Source organism: Phasianus colchicus, chromosome 1, assembly GCF_987193195.1.
Source record: "Phasianus colchicus chromosome 1, bPhaCol1.hap1.1, whole genome shotgun sequence".
In the NCBI taxonomy this organism is placed as follows: domain Eukaryota; kingdom Metazoa; phylum Chordata; class Aves; order Galliformes; family Phasianidae; genus Phasianus; species Phasianus colchicus.
In genome coordinates this window covers 136,943,459-136,970,260 of record NC_143436.1, presented here as the reverse complement: position 1 = coordinate 136,970,260, position 26,802 = coordinate 136,943,459, and the positions used below count along the sequence as shown (strand labels likewise).

Here is a 26,802-nt window from a genome sequence, read left to right as displayed (position 1 = left end):
AAAGCAGAGGATTTTGTGTTGGCTATTCAAAAAAGAATTGGGGAGCCATAAAACAAACTGGGCTCAGTTTTTGTTTTGCCTTTTTTTGTTGGCTTTTTTTTCACCCCAAATTGAGTGTTACAAGTTGTATTAACATCTCAGTAGTTCATTTTAGTGCTACATGTACAGTATGCTAAGAGCATTGAAAGAAGGATGAAATGGATGTCTCAGGCTTGCTTCTGGAGCAGGAAGAATTATCTCCTTTAGCACCATAGAAACCTTTTGATGTGCACTCTAATCCTCCCATCTTCCACAACTTCACATTCCAATATCTGCTTCATTGCTCTGTATCATCTCTTTGACACAGATGGGTTTCCTTTAAATCTCTGAGATATTTTAGAGCTGCTATCATTATCAAACTACTCTAATAAGCTTCCAGCACAACCCAGGTGCCCTGATGTCCTACAACAAAAGTCAAACTGGGGTAATCCATTATTTCACAGGAAGACTCCACTGATTTAGAAATCTCTGGAGTGAGGTAGCTTTGCATGTTGACCATTCTCCAGTGTGTTATTGTAGACTGAAACAAAATTTCCTTTTATCAGTGTTTCCCACTGCATCCAGTTTACACCAGTACAAATGGGTGATGTACTGGAGAATCCATAGCATGCTGTGACTTGCATCAAAGCAGCATGCATCATGGCATGCATGTGCTTGGGTGCAGCCCAGGTGTGGGTTTGGGGATCCTTTTGCTCCTGTGTTTCCATTCCGTCATAAAAACTCAGGGCACGGAAAGCTTACGTCATTCACTGCAGAAGAACTTTTGGTTTAATTGGAAATGATTCTGATCCTGCCTGAAAGGAAGAGATGCTGCTGTGTAAGGCCTACGCTGATGTTTTACATCTCCTGCCTGCTTGCTTGACAGGAAAGTATGTGGGGCAACAAGATACACAAAAGATTTTTAAATGTTGTGCAGGCTTTAAGCAGGTACAATTGATTGAACAGAGAATTCAGCTCCGAACTGTGGGGCCTGACTGACTGCCATCAGACACACAGGTCCTTGTGGTCACTGTGACTCCTTGGAAATCTCCTCAGTGTCTGTCCACAGAGGCATGGTAAAGTCTGCGTCACTGGGGAGTGGGGAGAACACATTCATTGGGGAATTTGTGTGAGTTTGGGGGCTGTGTGTTGTACTGCCTTGTTTGGTGAAGTTGCTATAGACAAAGGCTCTTGCTGTTTACCCTCCTGAAGGGAAGATGTAGGTGTAGGAAAGGAGCAGTGCAGGATCATTCTCTTTGTAGGCCTTTAGCTCCCTCTTCTGTGCTCTTATTAGAAATGCAGACAAAAATAATAATGTTTCCTTTAGTTTCATTAGGAAAGAAATATGGGGTAAGGGATACCAAGTGTGGAAATACATGTGATACCACAAATACTCCCAACGTGATCATGCTACTAAATGGGAGACCCAGTTATTTTGGCAAAATGAGAAGGTAGTGGGGATCTATGATCTAACCCCACACTTTTGGCAACTTTGAAATAGTTATTTTTGACTACTTACTAAGATTAAAATCACTTAATTTAAAAAGAGTTGTTATCAATGTTTGACTGCATCCTGATCAAATGCTTTCTGATCAAGGAAATATTTTCTCCATCATGATATGAAAAAAACAGAGTGAACAATCTTGGAAATGCAGTACACTGTCTCTGAGTTAAGTTGTGAACCATACAGTTCCCATTTCCTAAACCAATTTCCAGCTCTCACTCAAAAGATAGTCAAAAAGTTGTCCAAATTTATTTATATTTTAAATTCATAAGCAGATTTCGGGTGTAAAGGGCTTTTCTTTTTCTTTTCCATCTCTAGAAATGTGGAATACTTGCCACTTCTATTGACTTAGTGTCTTCTAGCTTCTCCACAATCAAGATAACTATGTTTAGGCATAATGTTAGGTGTTGGGGTGTGTGGGGCTCCTGCATAGCAACCTGGAAGAAGCCTCCACTCCACAACCTCCTTGGGCAACCTGTTCCACTGTGTCACACAGAGGGTGGTGACACACTGGAACAGGTTGCCCAAGCAGGTTGTGGATGCCCCATCTCTGGAGGCATTCAAGGCCAGGCTGGATGTGGCTCTGGGCAGCCTGGTCTGGTGGTTGGTGACCCTGCACATAGCAGGGGGGTTGAAACCACATGATCATTGTGGTCCTTTTCAACCCAGGCCATTCTATGATTCTGTGATTGATTGTTAATTTTACGGTAGAGATAGCAAGTGACTGTGTGTACTGGATGTACTGATAACCTTTCTATGTGAATTTTATCAAATAAAAATGTTTAAGTATTGAAAGCTAAATTTACAATTGATGATTTTTTTTTTTCCAGCGGATGTTAATAATGTACGGCAGATGCAAGTGGATTTTTGTTTGCTTGTAGCAGAACGTTTATAATCCTTAGAATACCAAGATCAGGAGAAATGTGCAAGTTTTATATTAGTTGAGATCATTTGTTTTATTTTAATGTTCAGTCTCATTAAGAAAAATAAAAATGATCCCAATATTTGTGCTCCCAGATTCTCATGATGCTGTTCTAAGATTTAATTCTGCTCCAACACGTGGCTATGAAAAAGATGTTGGAAATAAAACAACAATGCGAATCATTAACTCTCAGGTAAGGTCTTCCTTTTGTGAATTCAAGTCAGTGTCACTCCTGTATGATACGACATTAAATTAATGACTTCTGAGAAAATGTTGGGTAGTCTGGGAAACAGCTAGTAATTTAACAGTCATGATATAGAGCAGGTAAAAGTTCTCCCTTACAGTGATGTTGATACAAGCCATCAGTTTAGAATGATTGCAGTGCTTACTTGTTATCCGTGTTTCAAGGAATTGGTTTGCAGAGCTTCTCATGTGTTCTGCACCTCTTCAGGCTCTGCAGGATGCCACAGTCCTCAGTAACAAAGAATTTTGCCACACCACTTCCAGGATCTTCATAAAACCTGATCTGTGGGAATCCCAAAGCTCTGTTCTTTTCTCCTGTTCCCCAATTATTTCCTCACTGAAAGATGAAGAGGATGAGGACTGATTTGTCTGACAGTCATTGTTCTTTAAAAATTTGGAGCAATCTTTTGAAAAACTTCTGTATCCACTGGATGTTACACCTGAGATGAGTTTGTTCATCTGAATAGAAGCAGAAAATGGGATTTTCAGCACATCAGTGTCAACAAATGAAGCGTGCATTGAGCTATAGTGACACCTGATGGTTGTATTTTTTTTAATTTTGAAAAAACTGTTGCCTTGGGCAAACTAAACGTCTTTCATCTTTATGAAATGCAGCCGAAGTGTAATAACAGAATTGCTGAGAGCTTTATAAAATACTGATATGGTGAATTTACTTAGTGCCAAGGGTACGGCTGGCCATGCAGTATTTTGTGTATGTGCTGATTCGTGGTGAGGAACACAAAATCTTACTCTGGGTTTAGTATTGTATTGGAGAGTGCTGATCTACATTGATCGTAGTGTCATTTATCTTAACTGTGTTTTGTTTTTTTTTTTTCCCCATCTCTGCTTTATTTTGCTTTGGGTTACTTTTTGCCAAAACATCCTAGTTATTGACCATATCTAAGCCCGTGTCCCAAAGCAAGAAGGAGAGCTTAGAAGCTTGATTTAGTTGACTAGTCTAACTAGGGACCCTACAGAGAAAGAGAAAAGTGCCTGCAGGGAGTGATTTGAGCTTTGTTTCTCCAGTCAGCTCACACAGCTTCCTCAGGAACATTTGTATTCCCATCACCTTTCTGTTCCTTCAGAGAGGTCAGAAGCTTCATGCTGAGAGACAGGCCTTTCCCTGCCAGGAGAGAAATCTGCACAGGTCACTTGATAAAACTGGCTTTCCTTACCAGTACTGAAGATGTGTAATCCATACTGGTTTTCTGACCGTCCTCTCCTTACTGTAGAAATTCAGTTGATTAAAAGGGTGTTGTGGCCCTCTCCTTCCCTCCCATTCCCTGCTATGAAAACCCAAAGGGTGTGAAGGAAGCCAGTGCAGCCACAACATGTATTGTTATTCCAGAGGAAATTCATCTCATACATATGAATGCATGCTCACTAAGAGTGAAATTTCTATGGACAACACCTCTGAAGGACTCTTGCTTGCTGAAAGGCAAGCAGAGCTCCTTTGTGTGATAACTGTAGAACTGAGCTTTAAAAAGCTTGACCTTTTGGTATGCTTACTCTGTACTCTTAAGAAAGAAGTTTATTTTCTCAGGCAAAAACTGCTCTGAGAAATGGAGTTAGGGATGCTGATGGCAGCAAGACTAATTCTGTTCTTATTGTAGAAGGCTGGTGCAAAGTCATTAAGCTCAAAGTTTATGGTAGAAAGAATATTGCTATGGCAACAATATTATTTTTCTGAAGAAAAATATGCATAATCAAATATGGCTCATTGGATCCTAAAGGGAAATGAAAATTAGTATGAATTTGTCTGGAATGTTGATTAGTTTAACAGCTGGAGCCAAATTCACGCTGCATCAACCAGTGCAGAAATCACTCAGTTCAGTCCTTCCATTGGGTTGGATGTACCAGAGCTCAGAGAGATGTGGTTAGACACAGAGAGTCTGGGTAAGAAGCCAGCAGAAGTGGAAGGGAAACTTCCATCAGGGTGGGAGTATCAAGCAGAGTACTAGAAAATGTGGGATGGAGCTATGAGAGTGCAGTAGATTAGAGCAATATCACTGTTACTTCAAAAATAGTACCATCACATGTCTATTCCTGGAATTCTTTTTCTAGGTATACGAGCTTTTACTGTCATGGTTTAATTTTCCTTTTCAGAGGTACTTCACATGACACTGTGCTGCTTTTGAAATGAGAAAACAACCAATGGGGGGGCGGGGGGGGGGGGAATAAAAGAAAAATACAGAGACAAGAGTGTTCTTCAGGGCTGCAGCTCTTCAAAGAAAGCTAGTCTGTGTCCAAAAAGAGGATCCTGCAGGCAGTGTGAAATATCGTAGTTTTCATTGTAATGTTCCAGAACACGCAGTAGTGTTGATATACAATTATGCAGAATCTCAAGTGGTCTCATCACATCACAGATGGAGAGTAACTCAGAGTACTGCTACTTCAAACTGTCATAGAGCTGTTTATGGCTAGGCTCTTTGTATGTATATATATACATATATATGTATGTATAAAAACAACCCTATTTTTGTGTATTATGTATAAAAGGGTCTATAAACATATATATATATATATATATATAATGGAACAAGTTGCTTAAAATGAACCAAATTAAATTAGAACAAAGAGCAGAATGGGGAGGACTGTTTATTTTAGGGAAGGGTTTTGCCCTTTTACTGGGTCCCACTTGCTTTTAACTGCATTTTTTTTACATGTGTATTTGCAGATTCTCACCAACCCAAACCATCACTTTGTTGACAGCTCCTTGTACAAAGATGTTATCTTAGTAGCCTGGGATCCTGCCCCCTACTCTGCGAATTTGAATGTGGTAAGATGTCTCCTTGTTCCTTTCTTCCCAGCTAGTCCCAAAGTACTGGGCAAAATTTGTCTATTTAGTACTCCTGTCTCCCCGTTTCTCACCAAAGTGAACCTCAAAGTTGTTCTCTTTTCGAGGGTCAGGGTTCACTAGTTCAGGGTTCACTACTTATGCATGAACTGGTCAAAATGAGTTCATTGCTTAAAAGCTTTTTTTGCAGCCAGCACTTGTACTAAAGCGGGTTGCTCTGAGATGCTAGGATAGATGAATGGTGGGGATTTTTTTCGGTAAGGTATGCTACTATTTTCACGTGGCAGTGAATTTTCTGTGTATTTGCGAAGGAGGGATATTGCTAGATCTCAGAAAGAGGCTTTATGCAGAAAGGTGACAAATTGCATCCTTCTTTTCCCACCTTCCCAGACGAAATACAGCACCTCAGTGGCAATCTCTCTTGGTGCCTTCCCTGTGTCCCAGGCCTCCCCCTACCAGTTTCCCTTTGCGTCTGCTCCCCCACAGCCATCTGCGCTCCTCGCTGAGAGCAGCCAACGTCCGTCTGGTTGTCACTTGGAGAGCCTCTGCCTAGGCAAGTGCTGCAGCTCCAGTGGACCAGTTGATCTGATGGTTCTTGGCAGGGGGAGCTGGGAGCTGAGCAGGCTGTAAGTAGGAAGAAACCTTCATCTGCTCAACTCCCATGGCAGCAGATGCCAGAAACTGCCTGTTTCTTGCACAGGCTGCCACAGGGCTGTTTCACGTGCTGATGTTTGATGTGCCTTGTGGGCCTGAGTGGGAGTCGGGGTTGTCTTGTCCTGCTGCACTTAGTTGATTATTGGATGTCTCTGTGTGAAAAAAGGCAGAAGAGTGGCCTAGAATGGGGATTTCTAGGACAAATGTTCACCAATGCCAGCTGCCTTCATAGAGTCACTGAATGGCTTGAATTAGAATGGGCCTCAAAGCCCACACAGTCCCAGCTCTCTGCCATAGGCATGGCTGCTCTCCACCAGCTCAGGCTGTTCAGGGCCCCATACAGCCTGGCCTTGAATGCCTCCAGGGCGTTCAAGCTCATTCACGTTGTTTCTCATGTAGCATTCAAAATACATTGGATAACATAAGATTTAAGAAAGTTCTTGCTTTTTTCTTCCCAGTGGTATAAGAAGCCGGACTACAATCTGTTCACTCCCTATGTACAGCATCGCAGGAAGAATCCAAACCAGCCTTTTTACATTCTTCATCCAAAGTTTATATGGCAGCTCTGGGATATCATTCAGGAGAACACTAAAGAGAAAATACAGCCCAACCCTCCTTCTTCAGGTTTTATTGGTAGGTGCATCAAGAAGAGGCCCAGTCTATGTTAGATAAAATCAAAACTATAAATGTGTATGTTTCATGAGTATTTCATCCATGTACATCTATTTTCTGTTCTTGATCCAAACAGGAATAATGACTATCCAGAATACACGCAATGAGAACTATGAAATAGTTGGGTGAATTTACTGTTCTGCTTTCTTGCTCTTCATATCCATAGTTTATGTATCATATTTCTAAAATACACACATCTATGAGAAATTTATATTATTCCATATTAATTTATCCGTTGATAACCAAGTCAATTCTGAAGTTCTTTGTTGGGATCATGGAACAGAGGTGCTCAAGACCATTAGTGAAAGCATGCACCATATCATGCTGTGAGAATGGAATCACTGATGCAGTCTGACAGACCGGACTGTAATCCCATACACATGCCAAGGAATGGAATTTCCCACACCCTGTCACAGTGTCCAGTCTGTAAGAGGCCGAAGCATCCCCTTTCTTTTTACCCTCAAAGGGATAGAATTTCATCATATTTTTCCATCATTCACTAGTATTTCTTGGTACTGAGGCCACAGTTCATGCTGCATAATGTCGTAAATGAGAGCATTATCTGGAACATAACAAGTCCTTACTGTGAATGTTGAAAGGACATATGTAGTTCAGAGGAGCAAAACTGAGTCAGGTTCTTCCTTACTTATGCATCTAGAGGCACAGGAAGCAGTAGAACTCCAGGTACCATTGTCTGCCTTGGAAACTTCTCTTTTCATCTGAATCTCAAAGCAATGATATATGACATTTCATCAGCCATGGGAAGACCATTTCTGAGCACTCATACTGGGCTTCCTATGCAGTAGTGGCATCCCATGGTTTTGTGGAGTTCACCAAGGGCTACAGGGAGAGTGCTTGAGGCTCTGAGTGGGATGGCATAAAGGTGCCTGAAAAAGCATCCATTGATGTCCTGAGTTGGCTGTGGTTGTCTGGATCGTGAGTGAAAAGAAGAGAAGAGTTGTGTGGGGGAAGGATGGCGTTGCAGAGGGTTACTTCTTGAAGTGAGATTTTTGGTGCCTGTGTATAGAAATTCGTAAGGAGAAGTCTGCTCGTGTGGAATGATCTCATCAGCATCATTCACATTTTGCAAAAGCAATTCTTGGAGTAATGAAGTTGTTGATAAAAATAGGATAACAGCTGCTGATCATAAGAATAGTGGAGAGGATCATTGTGCTGTCAATCTGTACTCTCCACAGTATATAAGAAACACTTCAAAAGCTTTCTTTGAAGAAACATGATTTAATTTCACTGTAAGAATAAAACAGTGATCTTCAACCCTGAACCTTAAATGTTCCTGACAAAAATATACTACTAGCAGAGAATGCTTGGAAAACATTAACTGCTAAAGAAGCAAAAACATTGGCAACAAAAGCTGCGCAGTTACATATAATGTGTGTGTGCAGGTGTAGATTAGGCTATTCGCCTATTTTATTTATAATATAAGAATGCCTATTATTTATTTATAATATGTTACTTTATTTATATGGTTCTTGTCCAAAGGCAATGCTTATGTATTTTGGCAGTGCTATTATTAGCTTCTGGAAGATAAGGCATTAAGACATAATCAATTGGGAATCATACCCACTTCGTTTGATAACTACCTACTATTTTGATAGATGCATTTTAAATGCGTCATTAGGGAGGGGCTTCCTATTTTAGAAACCTTATTGAATAGAAGTCAATGCGTTGCACGTGTAATATAATAAAAACTGGGAAAGAGCACAGGAACAGCAACTATATCCTTTCGAAGGGCAAGACAAAGCATAGAGCATATAATACAGCTTGGCAGAAATCTGAAAAGTCATGTTGGTCTTCATGTCAGGTATCTCTCAGCAACTCATGCAGCAAATATCTATTTGGAACTGAAGCTGGAAGACACAACTGAGTGCACCTGTATGAAATACGTGTTCTGACTATCAAATTTCTTCCTATTTATTAGTCCGAGTTTACAAGATTGGATAAATTGTAAAAATTAAAACGTGGATACATCAGGAATGTTAGGAACATTTTAGGGTGATCTTAGAGAATTACTTCAGCAATTACATCTTGAACATGACATTTATATCCATTTCTGCTGCTTAGTATTATTTACAAGAAACTGAGTCTTCCCAAAGGGAGGATTTGGGATGGAAAGTGTTCTCATGGTGTTTCTCTGCAGCACTGAGTCACCCATCCTTCAGCAGTAAAGAGAATCTTTTAACATTCAAGAGATTCAGGAGAATTGTTTAACACTGCTAAATAGCTATGTTAAGGTACTTAAGTCACAATATTATTAATCCTTTTGGAAAAGGGGCAAGTGGTCCATTTGTGGGGAAGAAGTAGTCTTGTACATATTGTTATTTGAGTGGGAAGAGTCGAAACCTTTTCCCTGATATCTTCACTGCATAGGAGCTGAAGAGGACAAGTTTTGTGCTTATTTTGGGTTGTGGGTTGCACTGTTTCAGCATAACTGTCCTGGAGCTGCAAGCTCCCCCAGACCCCACCTGTATTAGCTCAGTATGTTGTTGAGTTGAGGCATCTGCACTGCAATAGCTCAAAGCAGAGGCAAGGGAAGCATAGTGCACATCTTTGCTTAAGGAAAAGGGTGTGGAGGGGCTGTGGGGAGGAGCAGGCTTGAATGTGGTCTACAGGCTACACAGAAAATAAGGCACGAGTCTGGAATGCTTTGATAATACTGCATTTTATGTACGTTCTCATACAGATTTAAATCTTGCAGTAATTGCATGTCACTGCTTCTAGCCACTTCTGAAATGCTAAACTATAACGCATGTACTATGGAGGTTTATTAAAACCAGGTGAAATGAATGCTACCCAGTACACATCAACTTCATCCAGTTTCTGTGGCATCAGGCTGTAGCATGCAGATGTTCCTGCTTTCAGTTTTCTTCCAAGCGAGATGTCACCTTGCAGCAAGCCATCCATCACTGATGCCATTCTGCACCTTAGCAGTGCTACAATTATTTGACTGCAGTCTTTTCCATTGAATTTGCTGTTGGTTTAACACTGCTTCCTGTCCAGCTTAATGATAGGTATAAGTTCAGGATATCATTGAAAACAGACTGAATGCATTGTCAAATTGCATCCAGTTTGTAATGTGTTACTTTATGGGCATGCCATCTTTGTATGGCACAGACAAGTCATCCTCTAGTGGAGCTGTCTCGAGGGCTTTGAATAATGACCAGGAACATAGATTTGTTGTTGGATTTTTTTATTTGTTTGTTTTGCTTTGTTTTTTGGGGAGAACAGTCCTCCAAGGGAAAATAAATCTTTTATTTTAATCTGGGAGTCTTTTTTGGCTTCTGAGACACTGATGAAGACTTTTCCAAGCTTGTAACTTTGTCTTGTGGCATGTCATATCTTAGCTAATGTCATTCCTCGTTATAAATTATTCACTCTTTGTGTCCCTAATCTAATTCTAGATGAGCTTTGAGAATCCTTTTCCCGAATATTTTCGCATTGTTTCTGCAGCTGCCACCTTCGTGCTTTTAAACAAAAGACTGCCTGGTGTTCCCATTGTCTTGCATTAGCCCTAGGCAACAAGTTGCCTTGGTGACTTTTTGCAGTTAGCAACACTAGTTCACACTTGGTTGAAAATTGGGTTTGTTAAACGAATATTGATATGTTTACATCCAGTCCTGGACTGTGAACTGCTGCGTATTTTTCAGACATGATGAAGTGTAGGAGTCCAGCCATCAAATCTCATATAATCTGGATTATATACAGTTTTGTAATGAAGACCCATTTGCATGAATTCCTGCTTTCTGTAGTCCATTGGCACATTTTTCTAACCCATCTCTTCAGAGATGATTTTACCTGAAATTCACATTTATACACCTGTCACTTTTTTTCAGCAGCTTTTGTCTTTTTGACTGTGTAAGTCTATTGGCTTTTTTAACTCCCAAATCTGAACGTGGTCTGTTTAGGTTTCTACATTTTATTACCTTAATAAATGAACCATTGAATGCAAAATGATTACCAAGCCCAGGTTAATTTATTGCTAGGAGAAGGAAGAGGCTTGTTTGAGGCTTTACAGTTCACATTACAGACTCAAAACAGTTCTGCATCATTAATATCATTAATATTTACTCTTTATGTGCATGCATTGAGACAATCATATAAGCAAGACTACCATTACACTGCAGTAGTAGCAGTTCACTAGATGACTAAGAGCTTAAATTTAAAATGGCTTCAGAGAGTGTGTTGAATAGAAGAGTGCAGCTCATCTCCAGCTCTGCCTAGAAAAATACACTTCCATGAGCTGAAAGAAACAATTCGACTTAGTAAGACTTGCCTTTATTACTGTTACTTAATCAGCTGTTCTTCAGTGGTTGGTTAAAGAACTGAATGGTGCTTTTCAGCTTAGTATTGTTCAAGTATTGTTATGCAGAGAAATAATATTTCCAATACATACTCTTTAAATTCTTTTCATTTAAATTAAAAACGTTCCAGAGCTTGAGAATCTCCTACTTCCTTAAATTACAGACATAAAAGAACAAACTTCTCTCTTAAAGCACCCCAAATCACATGAAAAATCTTCGATATTCTGGCACATCAACCAAATTTGGACAATATATTTAAAAAATATATTTAAAAAATATGTGATGTTATTGGTCAATATTGACCAGTCTATGCTCATATTACACAGTATATTACTGTGATTAATGTATAGATTTTTGCATTCCACATTGTGACAGATATGTCATTTTCTAGCTCTAGTACATAATGTGAGTATTATACATCCAAGATGACAAGTATTACACAATTTGTTAGGCTTAGGCATTTGGTAATGAGTAAATTCCTTAATAAGTATTTGTTTTTCTTCAAATTTAGGTAGTATTCTATTTCAGCTAGTTTTGTCATAGTACATCAACTAAACAGATGTAAAAGAACCTATTTTAATAAGCAGAATAGTTTTGAAAGTTCAAAGTTTCTTTTTATATGTGTTCCAAAGGATACCTGAAGCAAATTTGGCCCTGAATCAGGGAGTAACAAATTTTCCTGTGGTATCTGAAATCCAGCAAGCTAATTTGTTTACTCAAGAGTGAAAAAATAGAGTTGATAGAAGTAGCCTAGCATTTAGAAAACTATAGTTTCTAAACACTTTGTGTGCATTTGTAATGCTTTCAAGTGCTCGTGTTATCAAACACAGACATATTGGTGCATCTAGCTTTAATTCTTTCCTGTAAATAAATTTGTGCTGTGTGTGAAGTGAGTCACATTGTAAGTGTAATAATCGGATTATGCTTATTCAGATGTTTCCAGCATCTCTTAAATTTTGTTAAGGCAATGCTGAACTTTTGCTGAATGTTTAAGTGATACATTATTTTAGATGCTTTTGTACAGCATCTGTTGTATTCAGGTATATTAAACTATAGGTTATTTTCTTATAATCTAGAGAACATTATTTTTAAATTAGCGTGCTAACCACAAAGCCTAATTGTACTGTACAAAAGATCCATGTTGAAAATTGGAAAACTGTTGGGTCATTAAAATCACAAAGAACAAATTAAGAAACATTTTCTCCTTCCAATTAGAATCCATAATCATAGAGTCGTAGAGTCACAGAATGGCTTGTGTTGGAATTTATTTCTGTAAACTGTCCATGCAAATAATTTAATTCTGATTTAAATGTTTTCAGCACAGATTGTAAAATTCCAGGAATTTACTTAGGCCACTCAGACTGAGTTTAAACCATACCCTAAGCATCCTAACATCATGAAAGTCTGCTGAATAGAAAAAAAAAAAAGAAAAGAAAAAAAAAGACACACATCCTTGTGAGGATTTAGAAATATTAATATATCATATTTTGAAAGCCACCATACTTTTCTGGCATCTAATATTGTGCTGCTTTAAGAAACTTGCACATTGACTGTTTCTCTAACATCATTTCTTTGGAGTAATATATTTCAACATACTGTACGAAGTAAAGCTCACAGTCCTGTATTTTTTTCAACACAGTAGTTAGGAGCGTTGTCATTCACCTATAAAACATTAATAAAGTACACCTTTGAGTAATTACTATAAAACAAGTTTCCCCTACACAAGCAGAATTATCTTGCATTTTTCCATCTTACATTTGTAATCCTAAGAGGATTTCTGAAAGATGGAAAATCCAACAAGGGTATTATCATAGATTAGAAAAGAGAATATTCTATTCAATGAAGAAGTGTCTTCAGCTGCAATTTTGAATGTATGGTTGTACCAGTCATGTTTGCCAAAGCTAAAATTACACAACATAGCTTGACCTTTTCCTTTCTATGAATTTTTGATTGGATAATTAAGATCTAGAAATATTAAAACATAATCATCAAACTTGGAAGAGAAGTCATGCCTATCATGTTATTTTTGAATGCTTCAGTAAACTTTTGAAAATATTTTGAGTTTCATTTCCATTCTTAAAGATACTCAGTGCTGAGTTGGGCAAGGCTGTGAGAAAACTGATCTAACTTCAGAGCTGTACTTGATCTGATGGGAGAGATTGGACTCAACAAGCTTGGGAGATCCCTTTCCCTCTGAAGTATTCTGTGGGTCCTTCCAGACCCCATTGTGATTTCATCACTCAAACTGACAATATTTCTACTCTTTATACTCTTTCTACAATAATGGGTTCTTGACCAAGTTAGCTAGGCACGGTAGTAATACTGCTACTAGTAGATTATTTAGATTAATCAAGCTAATCTAGATTTTACTGAGATTACTCAATAAATAAAAGCGTTTTTTTTTGTGTATCCCCCATGAATTCTACTTGGCATTCACCTTTCTAAGAAGTACTTCTCCATTTTGCCGTTTGCGTGCTGTAGATAGCTCCTTCAGGTTTTACCTTTTCTTAAGTCATGCATGTCACAGAATCACAGAATGGCCAGGGTTGGAAGGGGCCTCAAGGATCATGAATTTCCAACCCCCCCCAGCTACATGCACCAACCTCCCCATTAATACTAGACCAGGCTGCCCACAGCCCCATCCAATCTGGCCTTGTCTTCTGGTCTTCCCTAAATACTTTGTTATTTGCCACTTCCACTCTGATTCCCGTACATCTTTATGAGTGGAAAAAGGCAATCTCCCATCAGCTTGGTCCTTGTGCATAAAACTGATTTCTGTCCATAGCCAGGTTAGTTAGAGTGCAGGATTCATACATCCTAGCTTTAGATGCCTCCACATTATGATTGTGATAGTGTGATTGTCAGCCTCAGACACAGCAGAGCAAAAGATAAATATGTCTGTTAGACCTGTGCTCCTTTCTACGTGTAAAACTTCTGGTTTGTACTGAGAGAGAGGTATAATACAAGTGAAATACAAGTTATCTGTGCTACCATTCCTTTTTTCCCATCATCATCAGAAGGAACTTCTTCACATGATCCATGTTTAAATGCTTACTATAGGATGAGTTGACAGGCACTGCGTCCTGAGAATGCACTTTCTTCCTCTGACAGCAAAGGAATCTGTGATAGCTATTTGAGGTGTGGGTGTCTGCATCATTGGGCAAATTTGGTCAGATGAATCACACCTTCTTTTCATTTCTTCATCCAGTGTTCCTGAAAAAAGTATTTACATGATTTTTCTCTAAGCTTCAAGAGCTTCAGATCTAGAAGGGAGAAGGTACAGATATCAAGAGCCAGAGTGTCTGTTCACTTTTTACCTAGTCACTGAAGAAAAAACAACGTTTATAAGGATCATTTCATCCCATCATAAAACAGACATCTAAAATAAGTCTGATGAATTTTACCACAGAAATACCTGCCTCTTGTCAATGTCTTTAAAGAGGGCTGTAGACCAGATTGCTAGGAAATGTGAATGTACATCTTTTTGGGATTAATTCTGCCCAGACTACAAGCTTACGTGATAGCAACTGTCTTTCCGTCTTCCATTAGGTGCTGAGTCTACTTAGGTGCTGAGTAAGCCAGTTGGTATACAGTTTATATGTAGTAATTGTGTATTGTCTGAAAGCTAACTTAAGAACTGTGAACAGACACCAGTATTTGGGTGTATCATATGGAAATTCTTCGCCTTACAGGCTATCAGAAAATTTGTTTCTCCTTTATGGTGATGATCAAGGAGGAGTGATGAGATATGAAACAAACTTGTAGATGATATTGCATTGGGCAGTGATGTGAAAATTGCATAGATGAAAGAAACAAATAGATGTACTCTGAGCAGCACAGGGAAAGGAATTAAAGAAGGGAAACTTGGAAACTAAGGTCAGTGTGTGTGGGAGAAAATTTCAGCTGCAGAGGAGAAAGCGGGGAAGCAATAACACAAAAAGAAATGTGTAAAGATAATTGTGATTACAAATGGAAATGAGATAGGACTTTCAGAGGAAAGCAGGATAACATGAGCAAGTGTAGAGAGCAGTGAAAAACTGAATCCATCCTAGTACTAGTGCAAATGTCCTCATGGTTTAAACTGCTGCTATTGTATTAGAGATGTTTTTTGTAAACATAGATGGCAGTAAGATCTAGAGGTATTCCCATGTGGAGGAAGTTCATATCTTAGAAGGTATGGGACAGTACGGAACCCATTTGTTTTCTATTTTAATTAGGACTCAATTCATACAAAGAAAGCAGCTCACAAATGTTTTGGTTTTTTTTTTCCCCAAGAAAGAGCATTTTGGGGAGTGTTTTTTGTGTGTCCTTGGAATCATGTAGATCAAGTGTGTTATCCTGAGTGTCCTGGGTTCTCACTCATCAGCTGTTGGAATGAAAGTGCTGGTTGTACCACACTGTTGGTCTCTTTGACTGTGGTGCTGAAGATGCTAAAGAAAACAAACTCTTGCATTGTTTTTTTTTTGCTGGATTTGTGCATTTGACAGGTGCATCATGTCTGGAAGTCTCAAGAATACTCACATTTCCACCGGGAAAGATAAACTTCTGTGGCCCAAAGACACCTCAGTGTATGGTAGTCTCTAGTCATTCACAGATTCATAGAATCACAGAACAGTTTGGGTTGGAAGGGACCTCTGAGCCCACCCAGCCCCAGCTCCTGCCTTGGGCAGGGCTGCTCCCCACCAGCTCAGGCTGCCCAGGGCCCCATCCAACCCGGCTTTGAGCTCCTCCAAGGATGGGGCATTGTCTTAACTCATCTTCCAGCTCATTTACCTTAAACTTAAATGCAAAGATGTGCTGTAAATTAGCTGTTACCACTCAGAAACTAGCCCTGTGAGGCACCGTTTAATCCCAAAAAACAACCTTGTCCAATACAAGCAAAATATTTGAATTGACTGCCAGAAATTAAAGTTATCTGATTTACCTAATCTGAAACCACAAAGAATGGACTGCATAGAATGACATAGGAAAAGCAAGGAGCTAAATTAGATAGTCCATATCTTTTAGATTGATTCTGGAGGGCACAGGTCCACAGGTCACTGAGAACTGAAACTTTACCACTTCTGAGTGCTCCATTAACTAATTTACAGGAAAGTCAATGATACTGCTTGAAATTTTGTCATTATTGAACCATACCTTCAGTGATGTGCTCATCCTTACTGTTACTAAGGAAATGATAACAGAGTCCCAGTTTTTGTTTTTGACAGCTTTCTTATCCCACAAATGGCAATTTCCTCTAGTAATTTTAAGGTTAGCTGGGTAATATGACAGTGAAATCAAACATTTTCTGTTTAAGGCTTGTATTTTTCATCAGAATCAATTTTCCTCTTACACTGGTGGTACAGTTTTTGCAGCTGGCTCCAGGCCTGACTCTGGGTGCAGGAGAGAAGTGACTTTATTGTCTGTTTCTGGACGTGGTTCATTATTGCACAACTTTCCACCGTCTGTTCTCTGATTCAGCTGGATAACAGTTACCTTGGAGTGGCAGGTGGGCTCTCCATCAGTTGAGGAAGGAGGTTCACAGTGGAAAAGCAGGCGAAAGCATTTGTAAAACTGAAACAACAAACAAACAATTCAAGTTATAGTTGCTAGGCAGGCTAAATATATAGGACATCTCTGTAAGAGTTTGGAGGCAAGGCAGTGTGGCGTGTGCTTTTTACCCAAATTGAAAGTAGATGTTTTTTCACCTTGAATTTGTGTATCTTGGTGTTCAAGATTAAAGTTCACTTAAATTTGTGGACTTTTCCTTTGAAATTGATATGCTTTGCCTTTCTAAGGCCATAGGCTCTGTAGATTTTAAAGCTGTAGAAGAATCTGAGATGTTTTCAGAGCCTTTTATTTGTGATAAAAGAAGATTTAATCACAGAAGTAATTGGTTTTCAGTTACTTCACGCATCAGGCGGGGAAAAATATCATTTTGATAATCTAATGATACACAGCAGGAAGAACATAAGGTTCTTTTCATTAACAAGCCATTGAAATCTCTGTGTTCCCAAACTGCAAACTGAGCTTCAGAAAACAGCTTTGCTTAATTAAAGAAGCAAAATAATTTTTTATGTTAATTCATTTCACTTTTGACAATTATCCAAAACACCTTTGATGCTTTTTGATTCCAAAACTGTTGTAATGAAAAAAAAACCCCAGTGACTTCAGTCCTCATTTGTATTTGCAAAATGAGCAGAATTAGTCCAGCTGTCTCCTCTGAGAGCTGACGGTCATGTTCAACAGATGCGGTTACCAGCAGTGCAAGAAGTGTTTCAATAAATTTTCTATATATTTTGATTTTAAAACCTGCATCTTAAAAGAGAAAAAAAAAAAAAAAGAATCAACAAACTGCTGTCCACGGCTTAAGCAGTCATTTTCCTTTCATGTGTTGTATAAAATGGAAAAGGTTCTCATAAACTGTTGATGTGAAAGTATTGCAGTTTAGGCAGTGCTGTTGATCAATATATCATATTAGTCCCTTTAAAAATATGCAAATGCAACATATAAGTTTCTCTCAGAGCTAAAAAACCTTCTGCCTACGCACGTGTTTCCCTCCAGATCCTCTGCTGGTCTTATTTTTCATCCCAAGCCATGGAATTAAGGAGGGTAACAACAGCATCTTAGGAGTGCACATAAGGTTAAAGCTAACCTTTAGCTGGCTTTAAATAGGGGCTTTAAACATTTCCTTATGGTCTTTCTATGCAGCTATTGACCGTGCAGGTGATTGTCTGCTATTCAGACATGGCAAGAAAGAGTGAGTTAGTATTTTGTAGGTTCCTCCTTGCTGAACAGAAGGTGGAATGAGGTTTTTCCTCTTGAAGACACTGCTCTAAGAGGGACTTCACCTTTCTGAGTCTTCCTCCATGAAACCCACTAGAAAATTCTGAGAAACTCTGGGGTTGATGCTTCTTTTGCATGTACTTAGAATCATAGAATCATAGAGAATCATAGAATCACAAGGTTGGAAATGACCTATAAGATCATCTAGTCCAACTGTTTTCACACTACCACTGCTACCACAAGCTACTAAACCAGATCTCGCAGCTCCTTGTCCAGATGCCTCTTGAACACTGCCAGAGATGGCTGCTTTCCTGGCAATGTCTTTCTGACTATAGAGAAGCAGGTGAATGGAAAAAGGGGAATTGCTTCAATTCCAGGCCCAAAAAGACCAACATTGTAATGAGGTGTAGATGTTTCAATGATTACATTGGTATCCCAATATTGCCAATGTTTGGAAGCAACCATTCAAAACTTGTCAAGTGAAGAAACATGGGTGATACTGGATCATTTTTCAGTTTTTGTTTCTCATTGCTATTATATACAAAGAAAAGAAAGGGCAAATAGTAAGATTCTCCAGAGCCTTGAAGATAAAAATGTATGTAAACGTTTGCAAAACAAATATATCTTAAAGCACAGCGTTGGCTGGAAAGGGAATAACTGAAAGTTTTTTAGATCTCTTGTGCATGAGAGGCCAAAAATTAGTTGTGTGTTTGGTAGAAATATAAAGAAAAGCTCCTTAAAAACATCAGGCAACTGCTCTGCATGTATGCGTAATCTGAATTGTCCAAGTGAATGCATATACCTAGTCTGTCTTGGTAAACAATTTCAAGAATTCATGATATACAGTATAACCATGAAACGTCATCAGTTGGCTCAAAATCTTAGTGCACAGCTACTTTAGATCCTTGATTCTTGTGTGGGATATTTTGTGGACAGGGTGGGGTAAACAGGGAGGTGGGAGAGAGCACTCTTCTCCCTCAAGCAGACTGATGCTATGCAAGCACTTACAGGCCTTTTACTCTGTCCTTATGCTTCATGTACTGCCTTCTCAACTCTGTAGGGATCACAGTCTTTGTAAGTTCACTCTTGTTTTCACTTTTTGCTCCAGGTATCCTCATCATGATGTCCATGTGTAACGAAGTGCACGTGTACGAGTACATCCCTTCAGTCCGACAGACCGACCTATGTCACTACCACGAACTCTACTACGATGCAGCTTGTACCTTAGGGGCTTATCACCCACTGCTCTATGAGAAGCTGTTGGTGCAGAGGATGAACAAAGGTTTGCAGGATGATCTGTATCGAAAGGGGAAGGTCATTTTGCCAGGGTTCAAGTCTGTCAAATGCCCGGAACGAAATAATTTCCCACCCTTGTAGAAGAGAGTCCTTCACAAACAATGTGCAATAAGGTACTACTGTCGTACTATAAACAAGGAGAGAATACTTGAAAAATGTATCTTAGACCAATCCAGTCTTGAGTCTTTAAATTGTAATTAAGTAGCAGGCATGAGAAATACTTCTTTTCTGAGCCTGAGTATTTATTACTGCTTTGCAAATAGTTAAAGAAAACAAAAAGCTTAGCTTACAAAAGGTGCAGAGGACATACTTAGGCCGAAATATAATGTATTGTTGTGGGTGTGACCGTCAGAATTCGTCAGTGGTCTCTTATGCCACATATGCTAGATTGTAACTTTTTTTAAATGAACTTATTTAACTGTTAGATCTGGCATTGTATAGCAGCCTGTATCGCTCGTGTACAGAGCTGCCAGTTGAACAATGCAGCATTTCTCATGGCTCCATGGGATTTTCACACTCTCCAAGAATGAAGTAATTGCTACTCTGAGCTGAATATTCATTGATTAGAGGAGTCTTTTAATTCCTCTCATACACTGGTTCACTCGCAGGCTTCTAACTGTACAGGAGGCCTTATGGTGGCTATGATGTCAGTGCAGATGTAGATGGCAGAACACGCAGCTAAATCAGTTAAATCACTGGATGTACCCTTGGTGTCACATCCCATTGCTCACACTGAGCGGGGCACAGGGAAAAGAGAAATTTCTCATTTCTGTAGAAAGCAACAAACGTATTGATAGCCTGTTCAGAAAAAGATTTTCCCTGAGAGGCCTACAAAGAGGGTGTAAGTGAGAGGGAAATGATGCCTTCCCTCACTACGCACAGATAAAAACTATCCAGAGAAAGCCAAGGGACACTGTGTAGCAAACACAAGTTGCACTGCAGGCAAATGTAGAGGGAGCTCACCTTTCTGCAGCAAAGATAGCACTGAGGATTACAGACATCATTTGTGAGGTATTTCACTGTGATCAAAATCAAATTCATTTGCTCACAAGTTACTGCTTTTAAGAAAGTATGGGAGTTGTTTGACAAAAGAGGAGGATATCAGCTTTTTTTTTTTTTACTGGATGTTGGAAAAGCTGTACCCCAGAGAAGCTGTAATGCCTGCAAAAAAAAAAAACTGACTGTGGACAGCATGTGGAGATAATTTAATATTTTCCTTCATAACACACAATGAGAACATTCTCTAAAGGCAATTCTGAAAATCAACCTGAACGTTAAGATATCTAAAATATAAAGACTTCAGTTTCAGATTGCCTCCTGAATGGCAGGAGGATTTTTGCATGCTGTTTTTCTTTCCTTTGATGGTGTTGTTGGTTTTTTTTTTTTCATGATTGTACCCTTTCCCATAGATCGAGTTTAGTAGAAAAGAATGTACAGAAAAACACAGCTGTATCCTCTTCATGTCCATTCAGTGAAAAGGCAGACAGTTCAAAGAGGCACTGAAAAGAGCAACAGAGAATTTGTGTTGGAAAGTATCTTTTGTGTTTTGTCTTATGCAGCAGTAAGACACTAAGTGTGCAAATGGTATGAATGACTATTTCCACTTGGATAGCAATGTAAGCGTCAGCACAGAGTCTTTTTTTTTTCTCTCTGCTCTTTGGGTCTGATGATTTTTTCTCCTCAAAAGGGAAGAATATCTCTTACATAGGGCTTAAGCTTTCTTTTCCCGTGTAGCTTCTTAATTTGGGCCTTATGGTCCTCTAAGATTCCTCTCGCTGACAGAAAATATGTCCAGATTGTCTAAAAACTGTCCTTCTACATTATGTGTGTAACTGTGTCCATTAATCATTTTGGTACAATTCAAAAGGAACAGATTTTATTTATGTTAGCTTTAGACTCTGGATATATTAGCTACTGATGTGTCAGCAACTTTTATTCTTAATAACATTATTTAATCTTGTGGAGGATAAATAACCTACTATTCTATTTTTTCATATGTTTGGTAAAGTGCCTGCAAAACATTTGAAGTCTGAGCAAGTACTACCGAATTGATCTGCCTTTCCAGCATGTTGGGTTAGCTGCCACATGTGTGTAATGGAAGGGAGATGGTTACCTTTCTAGGACTAGTAACTGTGCTACTTTCTGTAAGCAGGAAATTCTCAAGTTCTGAAAAAAAGCATACCACTTTGGTCTGCAACCACTAACCTCAAACTCTGAGTTCCATTAAGAAAAATACTAACTGCATTACTCAGCTATCCACAGCAAGATTGTGTTGTATTACTTCTTCAGTGATTTGTCTGCATAGCAATTGTACAGAACAAGGCAAGGTGGTTTTTTGCAGAGTTCCATGCAACAAGTGCTATCATACCTACTTAATGCATCATTTAAGTCATGATGTAGACCCAGGTGTGAGACATCAGAAGACAAGCTGCATATTTTCAGTGTACTGGACTTTGCACATTTAAGGCCTTTCAGCAGATTTTTTTTTTTCTTTGCTGGTATGCTGGCACTCTTTAACCTTTGGAGATATCTGTGCAACTGTTTCCAGGAGAATTTGATGTATTCTGATTTATATAGCAGTCACTGCTCCACCATAAGTTCAGTGTGGATGCTGTGGCACCATCACCTCAGAAGATGCCACAGAGCTGTGCTGCTGGCACTTACTTGCTTGCAAAGGGTGGAAGACCAATTTGTGATCCCCATCTTCTTGAAAACTCAAGGATCCCTAGAGTGGCTTTGTAGCACTGGTTTCCACTGTGATTTTACATTGGTCTTTCTGGTCAAACAGCTGGTGACTGCTTAAAGAGATTTTATTCCCCTACTGTCTTTCTTGTCCTTTGTTTTTTGATGCAAGTGCAAATACAACTGATTTGCTAACCGAGGGCTCTCCTCTACTTTGTGCAAAAGGGGAAGGGGTGGAAATGAAGAGGGAACATGAAGGACCTGTAGAGGTGCTGCTATCACCAGTGCTCACACTCTCTGTGGTTTTGGCATTGGTGGCTTTCATAAGAGCCCACCAAGTATTTCTTGCATTTATGGGCATTTCACCGTCCTTCACAAGGGCAAAGATCCAGTCAACTTGAAGCAATGAGTGTGTAGTAACACTGAATCCATGTGTCTTTTAATAACAGTGATGCGTGAGAGTCCTGTTTATAGATACTTACTAAATGTAGACAATGTGAAAGGAAATGCATTTTCCCACCCAAATCACAGGGTTTTTGGAAATAGTTGTAGACATGGTTTCATAGCTCTCCTGTGTGGCTATTGCATGCTAACAGAGAGGAATGGTACCAAGACAAGGGAGGTTTGCACTGACTCAGCTCTTGACACATGCCATCAGCAAAGCAAACACCTCTGTTAGTTGGTACCTGGGCTCCCTTCAGACTTGGTACAATGATGCAGGTTTCAAATTTGTGGAGTTTTATTGACAAATAGGAATAAATTGCCTTCAAAAGCCAGAGAGCCCCTTTTCTGTGCCCTGGACTAAAGTTGCACTCAGTTGAAACTAAGCAGAAACACAGCCAGCATCTTAAGTAAACGTGCTGAGTTTATTTTGAATTTCATTAAGCTCCACTGTGAATTCTTTAGCCTTTCTGACATGTGGTGCTCTATCATTTTATGCATTCAACCTTTGAATGGTTAAGTCAAGGTATTCTTCTGTTTATTAAAGAAAAGTTAGGACAGGTTTTGCCTCATTTTGAGCCAAAATCTTTCTGCTATAGATAAATTACTAATTGTTCCATTCCTTTATAGTTCTAAAGCTTACCTGGGCATAAACTCACAGTTCAGCTCAGTTTAATTCTTAATTAAACTACTGAATACTAATTTATTTTTTTTTTACCTCACTGTGCAGTTATATGCTAGTGAAACTCTGGTTAAGTTAGGGAAATTACAATAATAAAATAAACTGTACCTTGAGAGAGAAAGAGCTTGTTTACACACTGTGATCCACAATCTCTCTGTACAGAAAAACAAATTCTGGAGCTTGTTCCTATCGACCTCTTGGCAAAGTCAACAAAACCAAGAGAACATTTTACTAAAATGAAGAGTAGTATCTACATACACTAAATGGTTCTTCAGACTGAGTGTACTCATTTTAAAGTTGGGTTGAACCAAGTAGTTCCAAACAAAGGTAGGCCAGTCCAATTCATAGTGGTTTTTTTTCATTCCCTTCCTCCTCAGCAGTTCTTAAGGATGGAGAATGCCACTTACACAGTGACACAGGTGTTCCATGAAAGGAATATCAAACATATAGACTGCAAAAATAAATGGGTCCTCTTTTTCCTGACATGCTTTTTAAAGTTGACACGTATTAAATAAATGAAATTGCTTTTTGAAGTAGGTGATTCAGAAACCTGTAGTTGGAGCACCCGACTCTTTCCTGGAAGCTATCCTCTCTCTCACACAGAAGGAGGATACCTGATTTAACTGTTTGAAATTTAAAGTAGCCCATGTCTGGGCATGCCTGCATCATTAAATGAGCTTTGATACTGCAAATTTCTTCTCTCTGGCTTAGCGATCAGATTCAGAGTTTTGTTCTTGAAATAAGAGTTGTGTGTAAAAGCCTTACATTTACCCATATCATTGCATCACTCTTACACTATGTAGTCATTGAACTATTCAAATATAGACTGTGTACTTTTTTAATAGCTTTGAGAATTATTTTGTATGATGATTTTTTTAAATGAATGTGTACTCTAATAACAAAGCTTAAGATTTTACAGGAGTCACATTTTTAAGCAGTGTTTGTATACATTTTAACACTTTTTATATTTTCTATTATGATTTTGTATATTTTTATGTATGCACAGTGTACAGATTTTTTCCTGTAAATAAAACATTGGTTTTCATTTGTTTAAGAGTGCTTGTCTTTTCATACTGGCTTGAATGAATGACACTGAACTGCAGACAGCAAAACAGGGAATGTAACTGTCACTGATCTCAAATTGAAATGGACTGACAGACTGAAAATTAGCTTTCAGTAAACTACAGAAAACAAGGGAACATTGCAAAGGCAGTTTTATCCTTAAATGAATGTGTCTACCCAATCAGGTGCTCTAGCATTCACCCGGCAAGACACACTATGCTGCTATACCTTTGGCAGTTCATTTCTTGGGATGTTCAAGCACTCTAAGCATGTCATGCTCTGGTGATTTGATGCTGTACTTGAAATGCTAATAAACTAAGTAAGTAGCTGTGCCATCCATTCAAGGAATCCAACATTATGTCTTAGCAAGAATAGGCTTCTTTGTTAACTATTATTTAAGTGAAAAACAACTTAACAAAGGAAAGCATAACTTGTCATTCGATTTGTGATGAAAAACTATATAACGTGACCACTACAAGTCTGCTTCCTCCCATTAAATATGTGACATTACACTGCGTTGGTAGTCTTTGAATAATGTGTAAAGAACAAGCCTCCACAACAAGCCCAAGAGACAACTAAGCCAAGGGAGGAGCCAAGGGTCCCTTGGACTGATGTCCCAACCACTCCTGGAAGGGTCCAGAATGATGCCCAAGAAATGGACAACCATGGGAGGGGGCCTGGTGCTGCCTTTGTTGGTTTGACTGGTGTCTCATGTCTCAACCAAACCTGGAACTGGAGCCAACAGTACCAAATAAGGGCTAGGGGAGGCTGTTCCCAACTGTTTCTGCTTTGATAATATAAAAAAGGGCTAGGAGAGGGCCAGCCCAGTCCTTTTTCTTCACTGCTGCTGCCCCTAGTTCTCACTGCTGCTGCTTCCTCTCTTGGTTCTACAGCACACGGAACACTCCTCTTGGCAGGCCCAGATCCAGGACTGGTCATCTCCCGCTCTTTATTTATTTATTTCTCTTTTTATCTTAAAATTGTTAATGCAAGGCTCACATGAGTTCCCTATAAAACCACACAGCTTAGGTAGATAAAACTGTGGGAGAGCCAACATACATATGATAATCATTGATCATTTTTCTCTCATACATACAGACCTTGAGTGTCATTTCATCTTAATTCAACCGGGGGGATTTGCAAATCTGGTCACCCCTCCCTCCTTCATGGGTGGGATGTGACACTACACAGTGCTGAAATTGGGCTTTTCACCCCAGATAACCGCAATGAGTGCATGCCTACAATAAACCTGGTTGCACATCAGTGAAACATTAAACTGCCATCACATAAACTCCTGGCAGCCAGTAATCATGCAGTTCATCTCCCAGTAGGCGACTTCAAGGGGATAATCACTGTATGTCACAATTTGCAAGTAACACTTCACAGAAAACTCAGAACACCTAGTTACGTGAGGGGATAAACTGAATGCTGAGATTTATTTCAAATACTTCAGCTTTGCTTTTACTAGGCTTTCTTTTTTCATCAAAAAACTCCCTAAAAACACACAAAGCCTAAGGTCACCATCTTCCATATGGTAAAATGCTCAGTAAATTCTATTGTCTGTGACATGGGAGAGGAAACCCAAGAACTATAAAGTGTTGGGCACAGCAAGTATCTTGCTGTACTCCCTATTCTTTAGCAGTGACAGCTGTGGAAGAGGTGTGACACTATCTCTCTGACAGGATCTCAAGTAACTTCATAGGCAACTTGTTTTCAAGTTTCAGTCCCCAAACCAGACTTCACGTTTCTGAACAATGTATTTTTGAAGGAGACACCTTTTGTATTTATTCACAGAAATCAGTGGTGTTTCACTTGAGCAGCTCAAAGGAGCATGGCTCTGACATGTAGAACTTCACACAGGCATTTTGATGTGTTTATATCTATTGCCAGTTTGCCTGCTGCGATGTGACACATCTTAGAGGACGATTGCTCCAATTCGCTGTCTTGACTGCAGCATGCAACTGTTAGTCAGCTACATAAAGCTAAGGAGGAGACAGTATTTTGCTATAATCACACCCACCACATGCTGCAGTGAACTGCACCTGTGGCTATGATTAAGCAGTGATTTACTGTAGGCCAGCATCATCAATCAGGATAAACAGTCATATGGACAGTCCACTAACACTTGTTTCCCTTTCATCATCTTGATCTTTTCAAGGTGACTGGTGAGTCATAATTTGATTGTTTCATCAGAATGGCATGGATGTATCTGCTGCACCCTAATATCTACTCAATGTGTGTCTCTTTATATATATATTTAGATTCTACTTTCTTATAGTGGCAATTTACTGCAGATAGTGCACTTAAGTGGAAGTTAAGTACAGCCTGAGCTCAAGCTTTATGCATTGCTACCCAAGGCAAGTTGGAAATGCATGTCCTTTTTTTTTTTTTTTTGCTAAAAATATGCTAATATTCAAGCAAACGCATATTAAGTTTGATGTATAAGGATGCATTAAGTTCACAAGGAATTAATTGTAATGCAGTAATACTGTGGGTTCTTCTTCCCAGAGGCAGAATTGCCACTAGAGAAATGACAGCATACATGTAGGTTGTGACAAATCACTGGGGGGATTTCTAGCTGATGAAATCTGGGATCTTAAAAGTTACACAAGTGAGGAAAGGAATCCAGGGGAAGGATGAGGAAAAACAAGCATTGATGAAACCCAGCAAGGAAGGAGAGAGAATCACAGAATTGTAGAGATTGGAAGGAATCTCTGGAGATCATCTTGTCTAATCCCTTGCTAA

The 26,802-nt window shown here is 39.2% G+C and overlaps 2 protein-coding genes across 7 annotated transcripts in view; one reads left to right on the top strand and one right to left on the bottom strand.

Annotated features, from left to right (window-relative positions):
- Nucleotides 1-24,000, top strand: part of ST6GAL2 (ST6 beta-galactoside alpha-2,6-sialyltransferase 2) — a 50,688-nt gene extending 26,688 nt beyond the window's left edge. For 4 of the 6 annotated variants that reach the window (XM_090128067.1, XM_090128097.1, XM_090128075.1 and 1 more), the window contains exons 3-6: nt 2,540-2,637; nt 5,365-5,466; nt 6,597-6,771; nt 19,003-24,000. In XM_090128067.1, coding sequence (XP_089984193.1) covers nt 2,540-2,637; nt 5,365-5,466; nt 6,597-6,771; nt 19,003-19,271 — 644 coding nt within the window. In that variant the 3' untranslated portion in view covers nt 19,272-24,000. Of the gene's footprint in view, nt 1-2,539; nt 2,638-5,364; nt 5,467-5,970; nt 6,111-6,596; nt 7,012-19,002 lie in introns of those variants that run through there. The other 2 variants (XM_090128088.1, XM_090128081.1) reach the window with 2 other exon arrangements.
- Nucleotides 16,433-26,802, bottom strand: part of LOC116236511 (pinopsin-like) — an 81,721-nt gene continuing 71,351 nt past the window's right edge. The window contains exon 5 of the mRNA XM_031605169.2: nt 16,433-16,682. Within this exon, the coding sequence (XP_031461029.1) occupies nt 16,458-16,682 (225 nt within the window). The 3' untranslated portion in view covers nt 16,433-16,457. The remainder of the gene's footprint in view (nt 16,683-26,802) is intronic.